This window comes from Bos taurus, chromosome 12 (assembly GCF_002263795.3).
Source record: "Bos taurus isolate L1 Dominette 01449 registration number 42190680 breed Hereford chromosome 12, ARS-UCD2.0, whole genome shotgun sequence".
In the NCBI taxonomy this organism is placed as follows: Eukaryota; Metazoa; Chordata; class Mammalia; order Artiodactyla; family Bovidae; genus Bos; species Bos taurus.
In genome coordinates this window covers 25,768,566-25,785,514 of record NC_037339.1, presented here as the reverse complement: position 1 = coordinate 25,785,514, position 16,949 = coordinate 25,768,566, and the positions used below count along the sequence as shown (strand labels likewise).

The window sequence follows — 16,949 nt, the reverse complement described above, 5'->3', positions numbered from 1 at the left end:
AATCAGCCACCAGTTCTACAGTATACAAAACATCATACTCTAACTGCTAATAAGTCATTTACTCTTTTTAAAACTGTATCCCTAAAAAAAAAAAAAGGGCTTTGCTTTTAACAGGATTCTTGTGGTGTGTGTGTGTGTGTGTAAAATATATTTGACCTACTTTATTATTATACTTTATTATTCTTAATCATGGTACATTATCACATGTATTTTGTCTAAATGTATTTTTACATATTTCCAAATTTCCTTTTTTGAGACTAGTGTAGCATTCATTACAAGAGAAGTTGAATTGAGCACCAGAGCTGTGTGGTATCTTCCATCTATTATTGACACAAATTAGAAGTTATTAGATAGAAAAAACTTTATAAAGAAGCAAAATAGTGTTTTAAATCCAATTAATTAACATCTTCAAAATGAAGCTCAGAAATGATGAAAATGATGTTTCCAAAAAGAATTCATTTCTTAAAAACTACCATCTGGTAGTAGAGAAGATAATATAATGTCCTGCTATGAGATAAAAATGTTAAATTATAGTAATTATCTGTTAACTACTTTATTTTCTAATTATCTTCTAAACGAAATGATGGTTGACAAATGATCATATCTTTGCTCCATCACTTAGCAAGAAGAGTGAAATGTAGTATTATTTAGAGTATTCAAAGTTCCTATGGTAGGAGCTGTGTAATAGGAATGTTTATGTTAATTCTTAAGAACAAAACTGTGACTGATAGATTTGTTAAAATGTAGCATTTTATTTAAGCTTTAAATAAAGACAGGATTATCCCTAAGAAATTATTGCATAATATTACATATACAGTATTGTCTCCATTTGTGGGGATATACATTTTTTTATTAAAAACTGTCATCATCATTATAAACCTAAAGGACTTTCATAAAACCCACCCTGCCAAGACTTTCCTAGACATTTAATGTGAGCATATATAGCATGGTTCCACTGTATTTGTTATCCTTAACATAAAAGGGAAGAAATGCTCTTCTAGATTAAACAGGATGAGTTGCTAAAGTATTGGCCAAGCAGCAAGCATGTACTGAACATGTGCTGTGTCCTGGTACTGTATTAGCAGCTGGGAGGGCTGGGCAGTCAAAGTCTCTGATTTTCTGGGGTTCACCCAAAAGTCTGTATTATAATGTATATAGACTGTAAGAGTCACAAAACTGCTTCTCTTGCTTGGAATTATCAAGTGTACTGAGTATTGCATGAATCATGAATTGCTATCAGATAGTATTTAGTTTCCTAAGTACTTGTATCTACAAAATGTTTAATGTTATATCTTGGGCACAGATGGATGATTATATAAAAACTGATTTCAGCTTTTTGCCACATGGATAGTAAAAATCATGATAGTAAAAAAGTCATTTTTAGTAGTTGATCGACTTGACTGGTTTGTAACTGACTTAATCTGTTAGAAAAGGCAACCTCCCAGCTCATGTAGGCATGCCTAGAGAGACCTTATATGTTGGTCAATTCACCTTTTGCAGAGGCAGTCAAAGCACACACTGAATTGACTGTCACATCAGGGATCAGCCATGGGTATTTGCCATCAGAAAACCCACAATATGAAAGGGAAAAGCTTTTCTTTTTCCAGTTTCAGTTTAATCTGTTCTAGCTACCAATTCACAGGTCAGAGAATCAGGCTATATGTGCTTTCTATCTCATAATGCATTGCTACACAAGACCAAAAAGCTAGTTACGTCTAAATTCATATTAAAGTGTGTGACACAATGCCCTTAGGTTTCAAGGGTTGTATATATTAACCTAGACTTGAAGAGGGAAGTCCTAGCATGAAATGTAATATCCCAGTAGCTGTTAGAATTCAGGACTTGGTCTTGCTGTGGACATTAAATTCGCTTTGTATGTCAGAGGCTGAATCATATTTATCCAGCACACCACCATAATGTGATAGGATTCATTTACTCACCTTATGTGCACATCACTAAAACTTCCTCAAGATGAACTCAAGCACTTTAATAGATGTATGCTTCTTTTACATTGTCATTATTATTTTTTAATGGATAGCTCTATTGGTGTCACAGAGGGAAAAAATAATGTTTCTGCATTTTTTTAGGTAAGTTTGAAAAAGTTAATGGCTTCATTGTATCAAATACATATATTGTTGTGACTAACTTGGACATCTCATAAATAAATCTTTTTCTAATTGCCTTTACAGTTTTAATGAATTTGCCACAAATACAATGAAAACGTGTAAGCAGATGATTACAGAGTTTCAGACCGTTAAAGAAACATGCAAAGGCTACCTGGCCTAGGTTCCAGTTGAATTAATTATACTGGTTTTATTAATATATTGCAGGCTAATATTCACTGCTACTCTTTCAAACTTGCAACTCCGAACATAGACAATTTTCCTGTAGATGTAAATAGGTGCCTGACGAGATAACAGAATTGCAGAGATGTGAAGGACACACGCTTTGATCTGAAGCAGACTCTTACACAAATTGTGAAACTAATTTGGAAGTGATAAAAATTAATTTGCGCACTTTAATTGGAAGCAGGCGACTGCCTGAAAGGAAGGCGAGCGGAGCAGGCAATCTGTGCTCAAAGCTGATTGAATTTTTTGTCAGGCAGGTATCTTGGACTTGGCCGCTTATCCTCCTGAGCCCTTCTCTACAATATATTACAGCCCATCTCTGACCGGTGTTCTTTAAAAGGATCAATGCTATTCCTATTGAATCCCTGGAGCCCCAAATTTCATTGATCTTGGGACTTGACATTTCTCATTACGTGCGGTAGCTTCCAACGAGATAGTCACAAGAGGGCAAGTCAACATTGTCTCTTCAGCAGACACTTAAAACACATCAGGGCCTCGGCTCCAAATCCAGTCTGCTTGTAAAATATGTGGTTTTAATGTCTATACCAGATACAAGGTGCTGGATAGAGAGCTGGTTGACATTTTTTTTTAATCATAGCAACAGGAAACTTTGAAAGAGAATTTACTGTTCATCTTTGCAAATCAAATCTACGAATACACTTTGAGTCATATGTGTAAGAGCTTGTTATTGTGCTTTTTCAATTTCACTTTTGAAAAACAAGGCTTTAGCTCACGTTTGAGCATTATGCAAAACAAACTATAAAATGAGAAGCCCATTGAAAAGGAGACTCCAGCTGTGCACACATCTTTTCCCTGGGCTCCCATTGTGTAAGCCTCAGCTCTGGATACTGACACTCCTGCCAGCTCCAACCTATCACTAAACATCTGCCAAATCACATCCCTTGCTTTGTCTGCATCCAGCCTTCTTTTCAAATGACCATCCTGGTGCCCAGCTCCACAGCCACCACTAACCAGTGGTGCTATGGAGGATGAAGAAAGCTTAGACAAAGAATAACCTAAAGATATTATATGTATAATATATATAATTATATATTTTGAGAGGAGGTGTGGGGTCACACAGAGTGGGACACGACTGAAGTGACTTAGTAGTAGTAATAGTAGGTACATGTGTAATAACTTTGAGAGGAGGTGTAATTACGTGTGTAATAATTCTTACCTTGTAGGGCTTCCTGGGGACCAAAAGACAATGTCCATAATGTAATGCCCCTAGTACAGGGCCCATTCTGCAGGAGACCTCCTCCCGTGCCCTCAGCCCAACATTTGGAGACTTTATAGGGTTCTCGACTAAGAAGAGGACTGCTTGCCACTCAGCTTCTGCTTTTCCTTCCCCCTTTAAAGAACTGAGGCTGCAAGAGTCTTTGCCTTGAGCCAGAAGCAATCTAAGAAACAGACGTGACTAATGTGCTCTCATGATCCAGGTGTCTTGGATCTATACCAGCGGGATCTCTGGGCACCATGCAGAATCGCACCTCCTGGGGAAAGGCAGGCGGATGATAACTGTAGATTATTTGGGGAAGAGGATGGTAGCACAGTTGAGTACTGTGACCTAGATCCTAGTCTTGAAGTCTCAGGACTTCAAGGACAGACATCTGCCCTGAAACAGCAATGCTCAGGGGAAAATGTGGTCAGTGCCCTCTCTGAAGAAGAAAAAGAATAACTTAGACTTAATGACTAGATAGGTATATATCTATCGTCTATTTTTTTTTTTTCCAAGTACTCCATGAGTGCGTGATAAAATGAAATCACATCATGGGACTTTTTCCAACCCATGAAATGTTTTTATGTGGGTTACCTTGTGACCTGTGGAAAATGCAGGCCCAGGTGTTTCTAGTACTTGGGCCACAAACCTCTGCAGCAGGCCCTCAGGTGGCCAAGGACACAGTGTCTCAAGAAGGGACTCCTCATGACTAAAATGATGTCTAGCATCATTTTTTTTTTCCAAAATAAATCTTGAAATCAGAGAGCCCTGATGAAAATACTACACCCTTTGAAATCTCTTATTCTGGAAACTCAGGTCAAAAATCCATCATTTTTATATAGGTATAAACATGACTGAAAATACTTTCTGCAGTGATTCTGCAATGACCCCACAAAGGCCAGGGATAAAATCTGAATGTCATATATCATCAGGAGGTTCATTTTCTGACTCCAGCAGAACCACACTAAGGATCACAGAAAATCTCTGCTGTTTTTGTTTAGCTCTAATGTAGAAGAACTCAAGCTTCTCCTGCATATCAGTAGTCCTGTAAATGAGGTTTAAAATAATAAGGACCATGAGTAATCTTTACTTTGATCACTTGTCTGAAAGCCACAGCCTATCACGCTGAAAGGCTCTTTTGTCAGTTCTATGTGGATAGCAGCATCGGATACCTTTGTACTTTTTTCATCATCCATTTAAAAAATATTGAAATGACTTGTGATAAAAATGAGATGGAATCTGTTTATTGTAAGCCTGGTATATTTGCTCTTTCCAAATACTTGCTTAGGAGGAATCTTAAAATCGGACTTCTTTTTTTTCATTCATCGTAATTCCATCACACAGAAAGCTCTTCTTCTGAGAAAGTGACTCTGGAAGGAGGGCAGTGGTGCTCTGGTCCTCAGAGGAGAGGTCTCACCTGCACCTCCCTCTGCACGGCGCCCTTTGACCCTCAGCTACATCCATCAATTGTGATGTGACACTGACGGAATATTTCTAGGATTGTGAATGATTGTCCGGGTGGGTGACATCTGTCCCTGGCAGTGAAATGAATTATAGGGAATATGTTTACCCCCACTCCCGCTGCCGCTGCAGATTCCCCAACTCAAAACCCCAGAACAACATGTTATTTACTCTTCTGTGGTTGAAAGCAGGAAACCATGCTTCTCAGGGGCCCTACAGAATCTTCTAATAGTTAAGTTTCGCAGTTTACTCAAATGACCTGGGGAAATTGTAATGAAAAATAAAACATTTTAAAATTTTTAAATCAGAGGTAAGCCTTGGAAAAACTTACTTCCTCATAGAAGATGTATTACATACTTAAGGAATATGTTTAATATTTTTATACATTTTTAAAATTTCCTGCAATAGAACTAGATTGCCTTTAACTTTTTCTGTGGCATATAGGGGAAAGGTTTATAAAACTATATAAATTTTATTAAATATATAATTGTAAGATGTTTAATTCATCAGTCTCTCCAAGATAAAATAATCACTTAGAAAAATTAAGGATGATATTACACATAAAATCTTGTCAGTAATTCTCATTTTGCCAGGGAACATAGGGCATCTTTGAAGCATAAATTTAGAATCAAATGACAGACTAACATGGGCTTTTAGCTTCCCTTCCCACTCACCATCTAGGTAAGAAATGTCTCAAACACAAAATGGAAGCTGATGGATGTGAGGAAACTCACAGAAAACAGTGAGCAGTTCTTGGGGAGACAGAACACCAGTGGGTCTGAAGGAAGAGATATTGGCAGATGGAAAGAGTATTGAGTACCTTGCTGGGTAGAACGCTTTCATTATGTACTTTCTTCACAGAATTTTCCATGCATGACCTATTGAAGCCTTCCCTCCTGCCACATGGGGCAGGAATCAGAGCACTGCCCAGGGCTGGATCATTGCCAGGGGAGTGGCTGACCCAGGAGCGGGGCACAAGCTCCAGCCCTTGGACATTCACTTCCTCCACCGCCTCCTTCACAGTGAGGGAATCGCAGCCCAGGAAGTGTAGGACATCTCTCTGAGAGATGAGATGGAGGAGGGGGTTCAGCCTGATCCAGAAAAAAGTATGAGTTCACAGAGAAAAGCAGGCTAGCATGCAGGATCTCAGGCATCCTAAAGGAAAGATGACAGACCCAACAACCAGGTGAAGCAGAGTGAACAGGAGAGAAATACAGAACTTTCTCAAAAGTCTTAATATTTTCTAAGGTATGAGAAAGGGGACATTAAAGCCATTGGTAATAGTCTATATTTTTAAGCTGGGGGTGAGTACAAGGTAATTCATTTTATTTTCTTAACCTTATATATGCTATAAATATTTAATAAATAATTAATGTTTTTAATCTAAAAGCAAATGAAAATACACATAGTTGTGTGGAAGCTACCAACTTGAATTTTTTAATTATCAATAAAAATAGTCTACAATAATATTCCTCAAACTTTCTAATACACTGACCCCTTTTAAAAAGTACAAAATTACTACTAACCCCCCAAAAATCTCTGACTCTAAGGAATGTGTTCTTGGACTCCTTGAATCTAGTTTGAGAAACATTGACTTAATTAGCTCATCGTAATCTTTAAGTGCATTTCAACTATTAATTGCCACAGCATAGATTTTTGATGGTGGAGAAAGATTTCATCTTTACAACTGGTTAAAAATACAGAGTATCATCAAAATGTAAATCTGAAATTTAAAATTTTTCATAGAACTTTTCAGTCTCAATAAAATAGCCACAGATCCCAGGATACACAGACCATAATTTGATAAATACCAAGAATTCTGGAAGAGTTGCAGTCACAAGGCCAAGTTACAACATGACTTCTCAAGCAGGAAAAAGTAATGGTCAAATGATACTGACAACATGAAATAATGATATTTTTATATATGCACAAAGGCTTATTTATGTATAATACTTGCTCTTTGCTGAAATTATATTGTAGCATCAACTGAACAATACATCCAAGATGAATAACAAAATCATACAAGTTTGCTGGAACTATTTAATAATTAAAGAGGCAATATAAGGCATTAATAAGTGTGACGTTGTTAATGAAAAGTGGAAATAGTTTGGATATTACAAGGCATTGATAAATATTTGTTGGATCTGACATGAATAGGCAGATGTTAATTGTTAATAAGCATTTCATGTCCCTCTTCTGAGCACCCTGCCTTCAACAGAGTTTCACTTCAGAGTCTGTTGGGTCCTCATATCCTATCCTGTACAGCTGACACTGGCTTTCTTTTCCCTTGTACCAAAGCAGCCACTCCAGACTGTACCCAGGATGGCAGCATACCCAATGCACCTTCCAAAATTCCTGTCTGAATTTCTGTTGTTTCCTTTTCCTCCACACTTTTGTACCGAGACTGTAGCAATCCCTCATTTCCATCTCGAAAGTGGCTTCTCCGAATGACTTTCCCAGCAAGACGCCGCTGGGCAGGAAGCCCTCGCAGTTTTGCTGGTCCTTCTCACAGTCTTACAGGCATGCAGTTTATTCACCAATATTCTGCTTTTCTCTCCATTCATTTGTGGATTTTTTTTCTTTCTTTTTGCTTTTTTGTTTAATCCCATTTCGCTCTGTGCACCCACGTTTGTTCTTCACACTTGTCATTGTTGAGTGCCTCCAGTGGTCAACCTGTGGAAGATGTGCCATGGTGGTTGGATGTGTTCTAAGCAATTCCAGGTTACAGCGTACGTCTTCTTTATACTCCCAACTCCTAACCCGCTGAGAAAACCTGTCACTTAGAAGGCATGCACTCAGTACAGAGGGCAAAGCACTTGGCAGTCAGAATGCTGATGCAGAATATTCAGCTGCTCTTTCTTGGCTAGGATCGCACCAAAGTCAGATGGAGAATTAAGATGATCATCTGATTGTCTCTTCTTTGCTTTACTACTTTCCATTCCCATCTCCAAAAAAATCAAAGCACCATAGCCTGTTTTGTTGAAGATCTTAAGGAACATTTTTAAAGGGGTAAGAGCAAGTGTTGCAAAATTACCTAGCTCTGGGTTCAGTTCCAACACTTGCTCCTATATGAACTTGTGTAAGTTGAACAACCTTTCAAAGCTTTGGAGTTCTATAAAATAGAAAAAATAATTGTACCTACCTCCTATGTGTTGGCAAGCTTGATTTCTATTTCTTCACAGTAATCAGAAGAAAAAAAAGTATTTCTCGCCACTATCATGATGTTATAAGTAGGTCACATTTGTTGACTTAGCCGTCATCTAAGCATCCTGAGTCAAAGCTATGGTTTTTCCAGTAGTTGTGTATGGATGTGAGAGCTGAGCCATAAAGAAGAATTAATGCTTTCAAACTCTGGTGCTGGAGAAGACTATTGAGAGTCCCTTGGACTTGCAAGGAGATCCAACCAGTCAATCCTAAAGGACATCAGCCCTGAATATTCATTGGAAGGACTGATGATGAAGCTGAAGCTCCAATACTTTGGCCGCAATGCATAGAGCCAAGTCATTGGAAAAGACCCTGATGCTGGGAAAGATTGAAGGCAGGAGAAGGGGGCAACAGAGGATGAGATGGTTGGATGGCATCACCGACTCAATGGACATGAGTTTGAGCAAGCTCTGGGAGACAGTGAAGGACAGGGAAGCCTGGCATGCTGTAGTCCATGGGGTCACAAAGAGTTGGACACGACTGAGTGACTGAACAACAGCAAAAGCTTCCTGTGTGGTAGGCACAGTAGGTTTCCTCATTTTGCAGATGAGGAAAAAGCAGAGAGATTAAATAACTGCCTCATGGTCACACAGCTATTAATAGTAAATGCCCTTACTAAACATTAATGATTGTTATTTTTAAGTGTTCGATTTAATGGTAGAACCCTTCATTCCTGCTGTTGGTCTGTGGACACTCACTGCTGTTGTTCCCTTCCAGGTGACTATCCTGCTCCAAGAGCTGTCCTCACGGGCCATGACCATGAAGTAGTCTGCGTTTCTGTCTGTGCAGAACTTGGACTTGTTATCAGTGGTGCTAAAGGTCAGGAGACATTTCTTTCATTTTAGGTCTTTAAAAACTGTACTGTTTTCACAAGTTAACCATGATTTGTGATTTGTTTCCTTGAGGAGTCTTTCCGTAGACAAATGCAATCCCTAGGTTCTTTGCAGCTGTTTAGTTTTATTAATATTTGCTAGTACTAATATAAGATAGATATAAATTTTTATGAAGTACTTTGTGGTCACCGGCATTCTAGCCAGAACACTGGTAAATCAAACTGTAGCACACGCATCTGATGCAGTCATTACAAATCACGTTCAGAAGCCAAGGGGGAGAGAGCCATGATCAAGGGGATCACGGGGGCTCAGGCGGTTCACCAGACATAGCCCTGGGTCCACCCCCTCCACTAGTCCTTTCTTCTCAAGGTTGGGTAGGTGGGAGAGGAAATATGATGGCTTAGTTCTTTTGGCTTTTTATGGAAGAAGTACTGCTTCGGGAGAAGTCAGGAAACTTCGATTCTAATTCTGGCTCAGATACCAATTCTCCATGGAAGGTTCTGGGCAGGAAGGAGCCTAATGCTTAAGAGAAACTGAAAGAAAACCAGAGGGGCTGAGTGTGCTGAGGGCACCACGGAGGTGAGGAGACAGAAGGGTGAAGAGGCGGGAGACCCGAGGCATAAGGATTTGCAATTTGCGTTTGTTTTGAACATAGTAGAAAACCATCGAAGGTTTTTAGCAAGATGATGAGATGATCAGATTTTGTTTCTAGGGCCTTATTCTGACTGCTATTATACATAGAAGATGTGATGTCTGAACACACAGGGACACTTTGCTTTTGTATTTAAGAGTAAATAACCCAGGGAGGAATACAAAAGGTATTTTCAATAAGTGTCTTTTAATGTCTGTTTTAGTAATAATATGTATAACGTCATTCTGTTCTATAAAGCAAAAAAAAGAAAAGGAAAACACAAGCCACATAATACGCATAGGGAAAAAACAGTAACTTTCTATAGATGATGGTTGATATTACAAGTGATTGCTATTTTTCTCTTTAATTCTTCATATTTTCTGGAATGCACGTCTATTACTTTAGTAATCAGGAAAAAATTTGGGTATAGCCTCATAATATCACTTGTTTTGAAAAATATATATCTACTGAAATCAATTGATTGAAAAATAGGAATAAAATTCATATAAAGTTTTTTGGAGTATTTCTAAAGGATATGCTGCTAAGTCGCTTCAGTCGTGTCCGACTCTGTGCGACCCCATAGACGGCAGCTCACCAGGCTCCCCTGTCCCTGGGATTCTCCAGGCAAGAACACTGGAGTGGGTTGCCATTTCCTTCTCCAATGCATGAAAGTGAAAAGTGAAAGTGAAGTCGCTCAGTCGTGTCCGACTCCTAGCGACCCCATGGACTGCAGCCTACCAGGCTCCTCCATCCATGAGATTTTCCAGGCAAGAGTACTGGAGTGGGGTGCCATTGCCTTGGATAGGTAATACCAAACTATATTAACCAATTATTTTTATGAACTTGGCTAGTGAATATTTGAAGAAGGCAATGGCACCCCACTCCAGCACTCTTGCCTGGAGAATCCCATGGACGGAGGAGCCTGGTGGGCTGCTGTCTATGGGGTCGCACAGAGTGGACACGACTGAAGCAACTTAGCAGCAGCAGCAGTGAATATTTTATCTCAGCGCTGTTTCTGCCTGAGGCGGGGGAGAGAAACAGTTGAAGCAAAATAAATCATTCCCCATACTACTTTTACATTCTTGCCTCATTCTTCATTTATTTGAAACAATGTTCCTACAGTCTGAATTACTTGATTAATTTTCTCAATTTTGCCTTTTACATTTTATATATAGACCATAGAAAAGGTACATTGACAGTAATGTATCTTTATGTGGCACAGTGTTAAAATTTTGATGATACTAAAGAAATTTAGCAACTGTTTTGATAATTCTCCCAAACTTTGTAAAGAAAAATTTTCTAAACACATGAGAACACTTGCGGGACATACAGTCTCTTTTATTCTCATGTAATGTATGGACTGTATCCTGTTTTAATGAATATTATCCTATGAAGGAAAAGAGCAAGTATTTACCAAATGAAAAGTTTGGAAGACACATGTGTGTGTCACATAACAGTTGTCTGTTGCTATCTAACATCAGTGCTTGGCTCTTGCCAGCATAGTTTTCTTTTCTGCCTCTTCCTACAAACCTGAGTGTATATTCAGGTGCCAGTTGTGGGTTTGTGAGAGTAACATGAGTGGCCATTGCTGTTCCCTACTCTGCAGAGGGCCCTTGCCTCGTCCACACAATCACTGGAGATTTGCTCAGAGCCCTCGAAGGACCAGAAAACTGCTTGTTTCCACGCCTGATTTCTGTTTCCAGTGAAGGCCACTGTATCATCTACTATGAACGAGGGCGATTCAGCAATTTCAGCATCAACGGAAAACTTTTGGCTCAAATGGAGATCAACGATTCAACACGGGTAAATCTGCATGTTGAGTCTAACTAGGGACTGAGCCAAGAGGTTAAAGATTGACTATTTTGCATTCAGTGACTCGTACTAGAAATTCTCGGGTATTCAGGTAAATGTGTACTGGTTTATAAAAACATATAAATTCATATTGATGATGCTTTGAACAAAGCCAGGGTTCATTTAATCTCAAGTAGTTAACTCAGTGAATTAGACTTTGAAGGTGACAGCTGTAGTTTGATTAGGGGCTTCCCTGATAGCTCAGTTGGTAAAGAATCCACCTGCAATGCAGGAGACCCCAGTTCAATTCCTAGGTCGGGAAGATCCACTGGAGAAAGGGTAGACTACCCACTCAAATATTCTTGGGCTTCCCTTGTGGGTCAGCTGGGAAAGAATCCACCTGCAATGAGGGAGACCTGGGTTTGATCCCTGGGTTGGGAAGATCCCCTGGAGAAGGGAAAGGCTACCCACTCCAGTATTCTGGCCTGAAGAATTTCAGGGACAGTATAGTCCATGGGATTGCAAAGAGTTGACAGGACTGAGAAACTTTCACTCACTCCCTCACTAGACCCTGAGGGAGATTTTTCTTAAACTCCCCTGACAAAAAGCTATTCCTACACTGCACTCTCCTGACCTTAAAAGTGAGTTTATTGTCATAGAAACTTATCTTTCAAACCCTGTACCAAAATTACATACTGAATTGCCCATCACTCAGAAATGAATTAGAATTTCTGGTTTATCATTATAAAAAACAGTTTTGAAATGTGTTCTGCAATTTGTTCTAAAAAGTCTTGACATTGTTAGTATTCAGAACTTAACAAACATCATGTTACTTAATTCTCAAGTTCTTTCTGGACTAGATTGGTAATATTCTTATTGGAACTTCTGTTACTTTGTAACCTAAATTGGTTTTAAAGGATCCTTTGTGTAAGACTTACTTTGATAAATTCTACATTGGGAAGTCTATGGGTTAGACTTTGGAAAACTTGGACAAATGGCTAAAAGTAGATGATGATGACAAGGGACCTGTGGCAAGTGCCTTTCAGTAGTGACCACTGGTCATTTGGGAAACACTGAAAGAAATGGTTGCTTTTCTACCTTGTCTGAAGGCCATTCTCCTGAGTAGTGATGGGCAGAACCTGGTGACCGGAGGGGACAATGGTGTGGTGGAGGTCTGGCAGGCCTGTGACTTCAAGCAGCTGTACATTTACCCTGGCTGTGATGCTGGCATTAGAGCAATGGATTTATCCCATGACCAGAGGTGAGCCATGTCGGGGAGAAATGTGATCAGTCAAGAGTTGTCATTGAAAGTTCTTTAGATTTTACCAAGGGTGAAATGTGCGATGAAAAATACTCCAGCATCCAGATGGAAGAAGGACTATTGTTGAAAAGGGCAGAGTGAGGAGAGGAGTAAGTACTTTAGGAAAGGATACTGGTAAGAAGGAAACAGGAAGAGAATAAGGGGAAAAAATAAAGAAATGAGTCTGGAGAAAAACAGACTCATCTACTTTCCAAGACGTAGAGTTATCCCCACCAACTTCTCTGTTCTCAGATCTTTACCTGGTCTCAGACAGGCCTGCCTGGCTTCCATAATGTGAAAGACACACATTTTTTTAGCAGAGTCTTGGCTTGAGGCATAGGTCTAGCTAAATGCAGCCAAATGCAAAGTGCAGACTGCAGCTGGCCTCTGTTTTACAAATACAAGGCACTGGTTACTTGAAACAGTCTCACCTCCCATTTGCTTATTCACACATCTCTCATTTATGTTATTTTGTGGTATTTTATGTATTGCCCTAAGATACTGTAATCTTTACTTGGAAGGAATCAATAAGAATGTTAACAAAGTAATATAGTTTTCTGTTATTCCTCAGTTTGCAACAGGATTTTGTTATTTCCTAAAATTTGTCTTTGCATTTATTATAAGGTGAAATGACTATTTGGAATGCAAAGCCTAAATTTTCTAAATTTAAAAAACAAATTAAAACTATATGATCTTAATATGGTAAATAATTTCTCATTTTTGCTATATAACAGAAATAAGAAAAGTTTATTAAGCAACTCATTTCAACTATGTGTATATGTATTCTTTATAAGTATTGGTTTTAAAATAGTATGAATATTAAGATTTACATGATAAAGTATCTTCACACTATAGTAAAATGATCCTGAAGTCATCAAGAAAAGCAATAAAATTTAAGTTAGTTTGGGAAAGAGATATTTGATCTGCAGCTCAACCTTTTTTTTAAGAAAATTTAAGCAGAGTCTATATTCGTGAAAAATGGAAGTGGCTTACTGTGTAATTATTTGTATATAGATTCATGTTTCTAAAGTATTTGAAATAATTTGTGTTCTTAAGTATTTCAAGATTCCCCTGGCATTCTTATCCCTTTCATGTATTCATGTTGCAAACATTTGCTGCCACCATCATATATTAAGGACTGTGCACAGTCTGGAGGAGATAAAACAAGACCACCAATCCCAAGAAGCTCCAATAATCATAATAAATACATATGAGGGAGGCAGGAGCATGGGAACAGGAACAGGAAGTGATGAGCTCCTCTCGAGGGGTGCGGAGGGCAGGAAGGGCTTTATGAGATACTCATCCTCTTATATACTCTCTAGTAGATGAGCGCACAGACAAAGCTGCATTCGTGTTAGCATCTCCCGGGAGGAGTGAGGAAAGATACTAGTCAAGTTTCTATTCCTTTTTCAAGCTCATCCCTAATTTCAGTTGTTCTTGGTGTTTTATAATGCCCCTGATATGTTCAAACAGAAGTACGTGCACATGAGTTACAAACTGACATAAACATACAGTGAAGATGCTGTCCTCAGAAAGGTGTTCATCTGATGAGCTGTGGGGTCAAGTTGATAACACTTGGTCCAGCGGTCCAGGTGTTGGATTGAGGCAGCGTCTCTCAGGAGAACCAAGAATAAATTTTAATCCTGTCTCAGGGCACACAAACCAAAAACTTGGTGAACTTTGAGATCATGCTATTGTTTAGTGTAAAGTAGAACCATGTCAGTGATTTTGTGTCTTTCTTAACTATTGTCTCTGCTTTTCCAGGACTCTGATCACTGGCATGGCTTCTGGTAGCATTGTAGCTTTTAATATAGATTTTAATCGGTGGCATTATGAGCATCAGAACAGATACTGAAGACAAATGAAGAACCAAAAGCCAAGTTAAAGCTGAGAGCACAAGTGCTGCATGGAAAGGCAATATCTCTGGTGGAAGAAAAACTCGTCTACATCGACCTCCGTTTGTACATTCCATCACACCCAGCAATAGCTGTACATTGTAGTCAGCAGCCATTTTACTTTGTGTGTTTTTTCACGACTGAACACCAGCTGCTACCAGGCAAGCTTATATCATGTAAATTATATGAATTAGGAGATGTTTTGGTAATTATTTCATATATTGTTGTTTATTGAGAAAAGGTGGTAGGACGTGTCACAAGAGACTTTTGACAATTCTGAGGAACCTTGTGTCCAGTTGTTACAAAGTTTAAGCTTTGAACCTAACCTGCATCCCATTTCCAGCCTCTTTTCAAGCTGAGAAGAAAAAAAAAAAAACCACGTTTGATACTTTGTACATCAGATGCATCTTATTTAAAGGGATACTTTTGTAAAAGTAAAACCTTGTATAAAGAACAAAACGTTTCTTAATTTTATTGTGGAGTTACAACTTGCATGTTCTTTAATCCCTATGTCTTGATGGAACAGGCGCACTGACAGTAGGGAATAGTAAGATCTGTCCAAGGACACCGTTTGTATGAAAGGATTGAATTTGGGCTCAATCGATAATTTTTCACATTTTCACCAAAATATAGTTTGCACTTTTTAATCTGAATTCCATCCCTCTACGTGAAATTTGCTCATAAAGCATTTGGATACTAAGCCATTATTTGCCATTTTTTGGTACTTTATACAAAGAAAATTCAGCCCTACCCTTCATAATTTGAAGACACAGCAGAAAGGGGGCTTAGGGATGAGGTCCTGGTTTTATTGTATAAATAGGAATCCCGATTGTTAGTTCCTTAGTGATGACTTCCCAACTCCTGGACAACTCTTCCAGACTCATCCTGCTGGCTTAGCGTGTGTACATTAGGGGAGGAGATCTGATGCTAACTTTTTTTTTTTTTTTTTTGCTGTTTTTTTAATTTTTCTCTCTCTTTGGTTCTTGAATAGCTTAGTTTCTTTAATAAATAAGTCAGACTTTATTATAACAATAACTGAAGTTATTCTTTTAGGTTCTTGTGAAATTCTCACCTAAAGCCACATTCTTAGCCTAAGGCAATTCATCTTTTATGATATAAAATGACGCTATCAAATGATTTTCCATACATTGTACTGATCAAGTTATACACCCAGGGGTATATACACTTTATTCATGTTTCTTCTTTGTATATTTGGTGACCGTATCGTCATAGATGTACATATTGTGTCGGTAGGGCTATGAGGCATGTTACAGGAATGTAATTTTCTCAGAACTTACACTCACTTGCAGTCATTTATTTAAAAAGATAAAACAAGATAATGGGTTCTTTGTATTGGCACTTTGCACCAGAAACATATCATTATTTATTGATGTGATTACTTATTTGTTATCCACCTTGTACTAGTAAGTTTTAGCACTGAATTCCTTCTTCATTGTTGTTTGTATTTATGAGATTCTGAAATTCTGGGGAATCGGCGTAATGATTAAGTTATTCATCACCAGGCTGTAAGCAATATCTTGAGTTTGTAGCTTAGAATTGGGAGGATAATGAACATCTGGAAGACAAGTTCATTTCATCTTGAGATCATGGTGAAATATTTTGGATATATAAATTCCTTAAGCTATTGTAACCATGTTTTATTGCAAAGATGTAAAATATGCCAGATGTGTGTGAGTTGGAAATCAAAAAAAGAAAAATAAAATATGCAAAGAATTCACTGATTGTTCCACATTTCATTGGACACTTCACTTACATGCATTCATTATGTTGTCCTACAAGTTTAAGAAATCAGTGTCACCTCATGTAAAGGCCTAGAGCATCTATGAACATGAACTAGAGTCCTAATGATGGTCCATAATTTGCTGAAACTTGAGCTGCTTGGCTTGACCATCTGGCAGGGGTTTGGGGCACCAGCAACCCCAAGGAACCAGATCTTTTTTTTTTTTTTTTAATTAAAAAAAAATTTTTTTTAAGTAATGGCAAAATACAAACACTTTAATACATTTAAAATGTGTGTAGATTCATGGTAATACTGCTCAAATAACTGATTTTACTTTGGAGGCTGTACCTAAACACTTGTCTCCTAAGTCTTATGTTCATAGTATTTTGTAGTTTGTTTTTTTTTTTTTGCTTGTTGATTTATTTCCTCATTCAGCACTGCGCTTTTTCCATAAAGTCTCTTGCTTCATTAAAAGAGGTACTGATGATCACTTTTCAAGTTCTAGGATGCATATTTGTCACTGAGC

The 16,949-nt window shown here is 38.3% G+C and overlaps 1 protein-coding gene across 6 annotated transcripts in view; it reads left to right on the top strand.

The window, feature by feature from the left end:
- Positions 1-16,420, top strand: part of NBEA (neurobeachin) — a 673,061-nt gene extending 656,641 nt beyond the window's left edge. For all 6 annotated transcript variants that reach the window (XM_059892161.1, XM_059892163.1, XM_059892162.1 and 3 more), the window contains 4 exons: positions 8,950-9,051; positions 11,303-11,499; positions 12,597-12,748; positions 14,552-16,420. In XM_059892161.1, the coding sequence (XP_059748144.1) occupies positions 8,950-9,051; positions 11,303-11,499; positions 12,597-12,748; positions 14,552-14,642 (542 nt within the window). In that variant the 3' untranslated portion in view covers positions 14,643-16,420. The remainder of the gene's footprint in view (positions 1-8,949; positions 9,052-11,302; positions 11,500-12,596; positions 12,749-14,551) is intronic.
- The last annotated feature ends 529 nt before the right edge of the window (positions 16,421-16,949 follow it).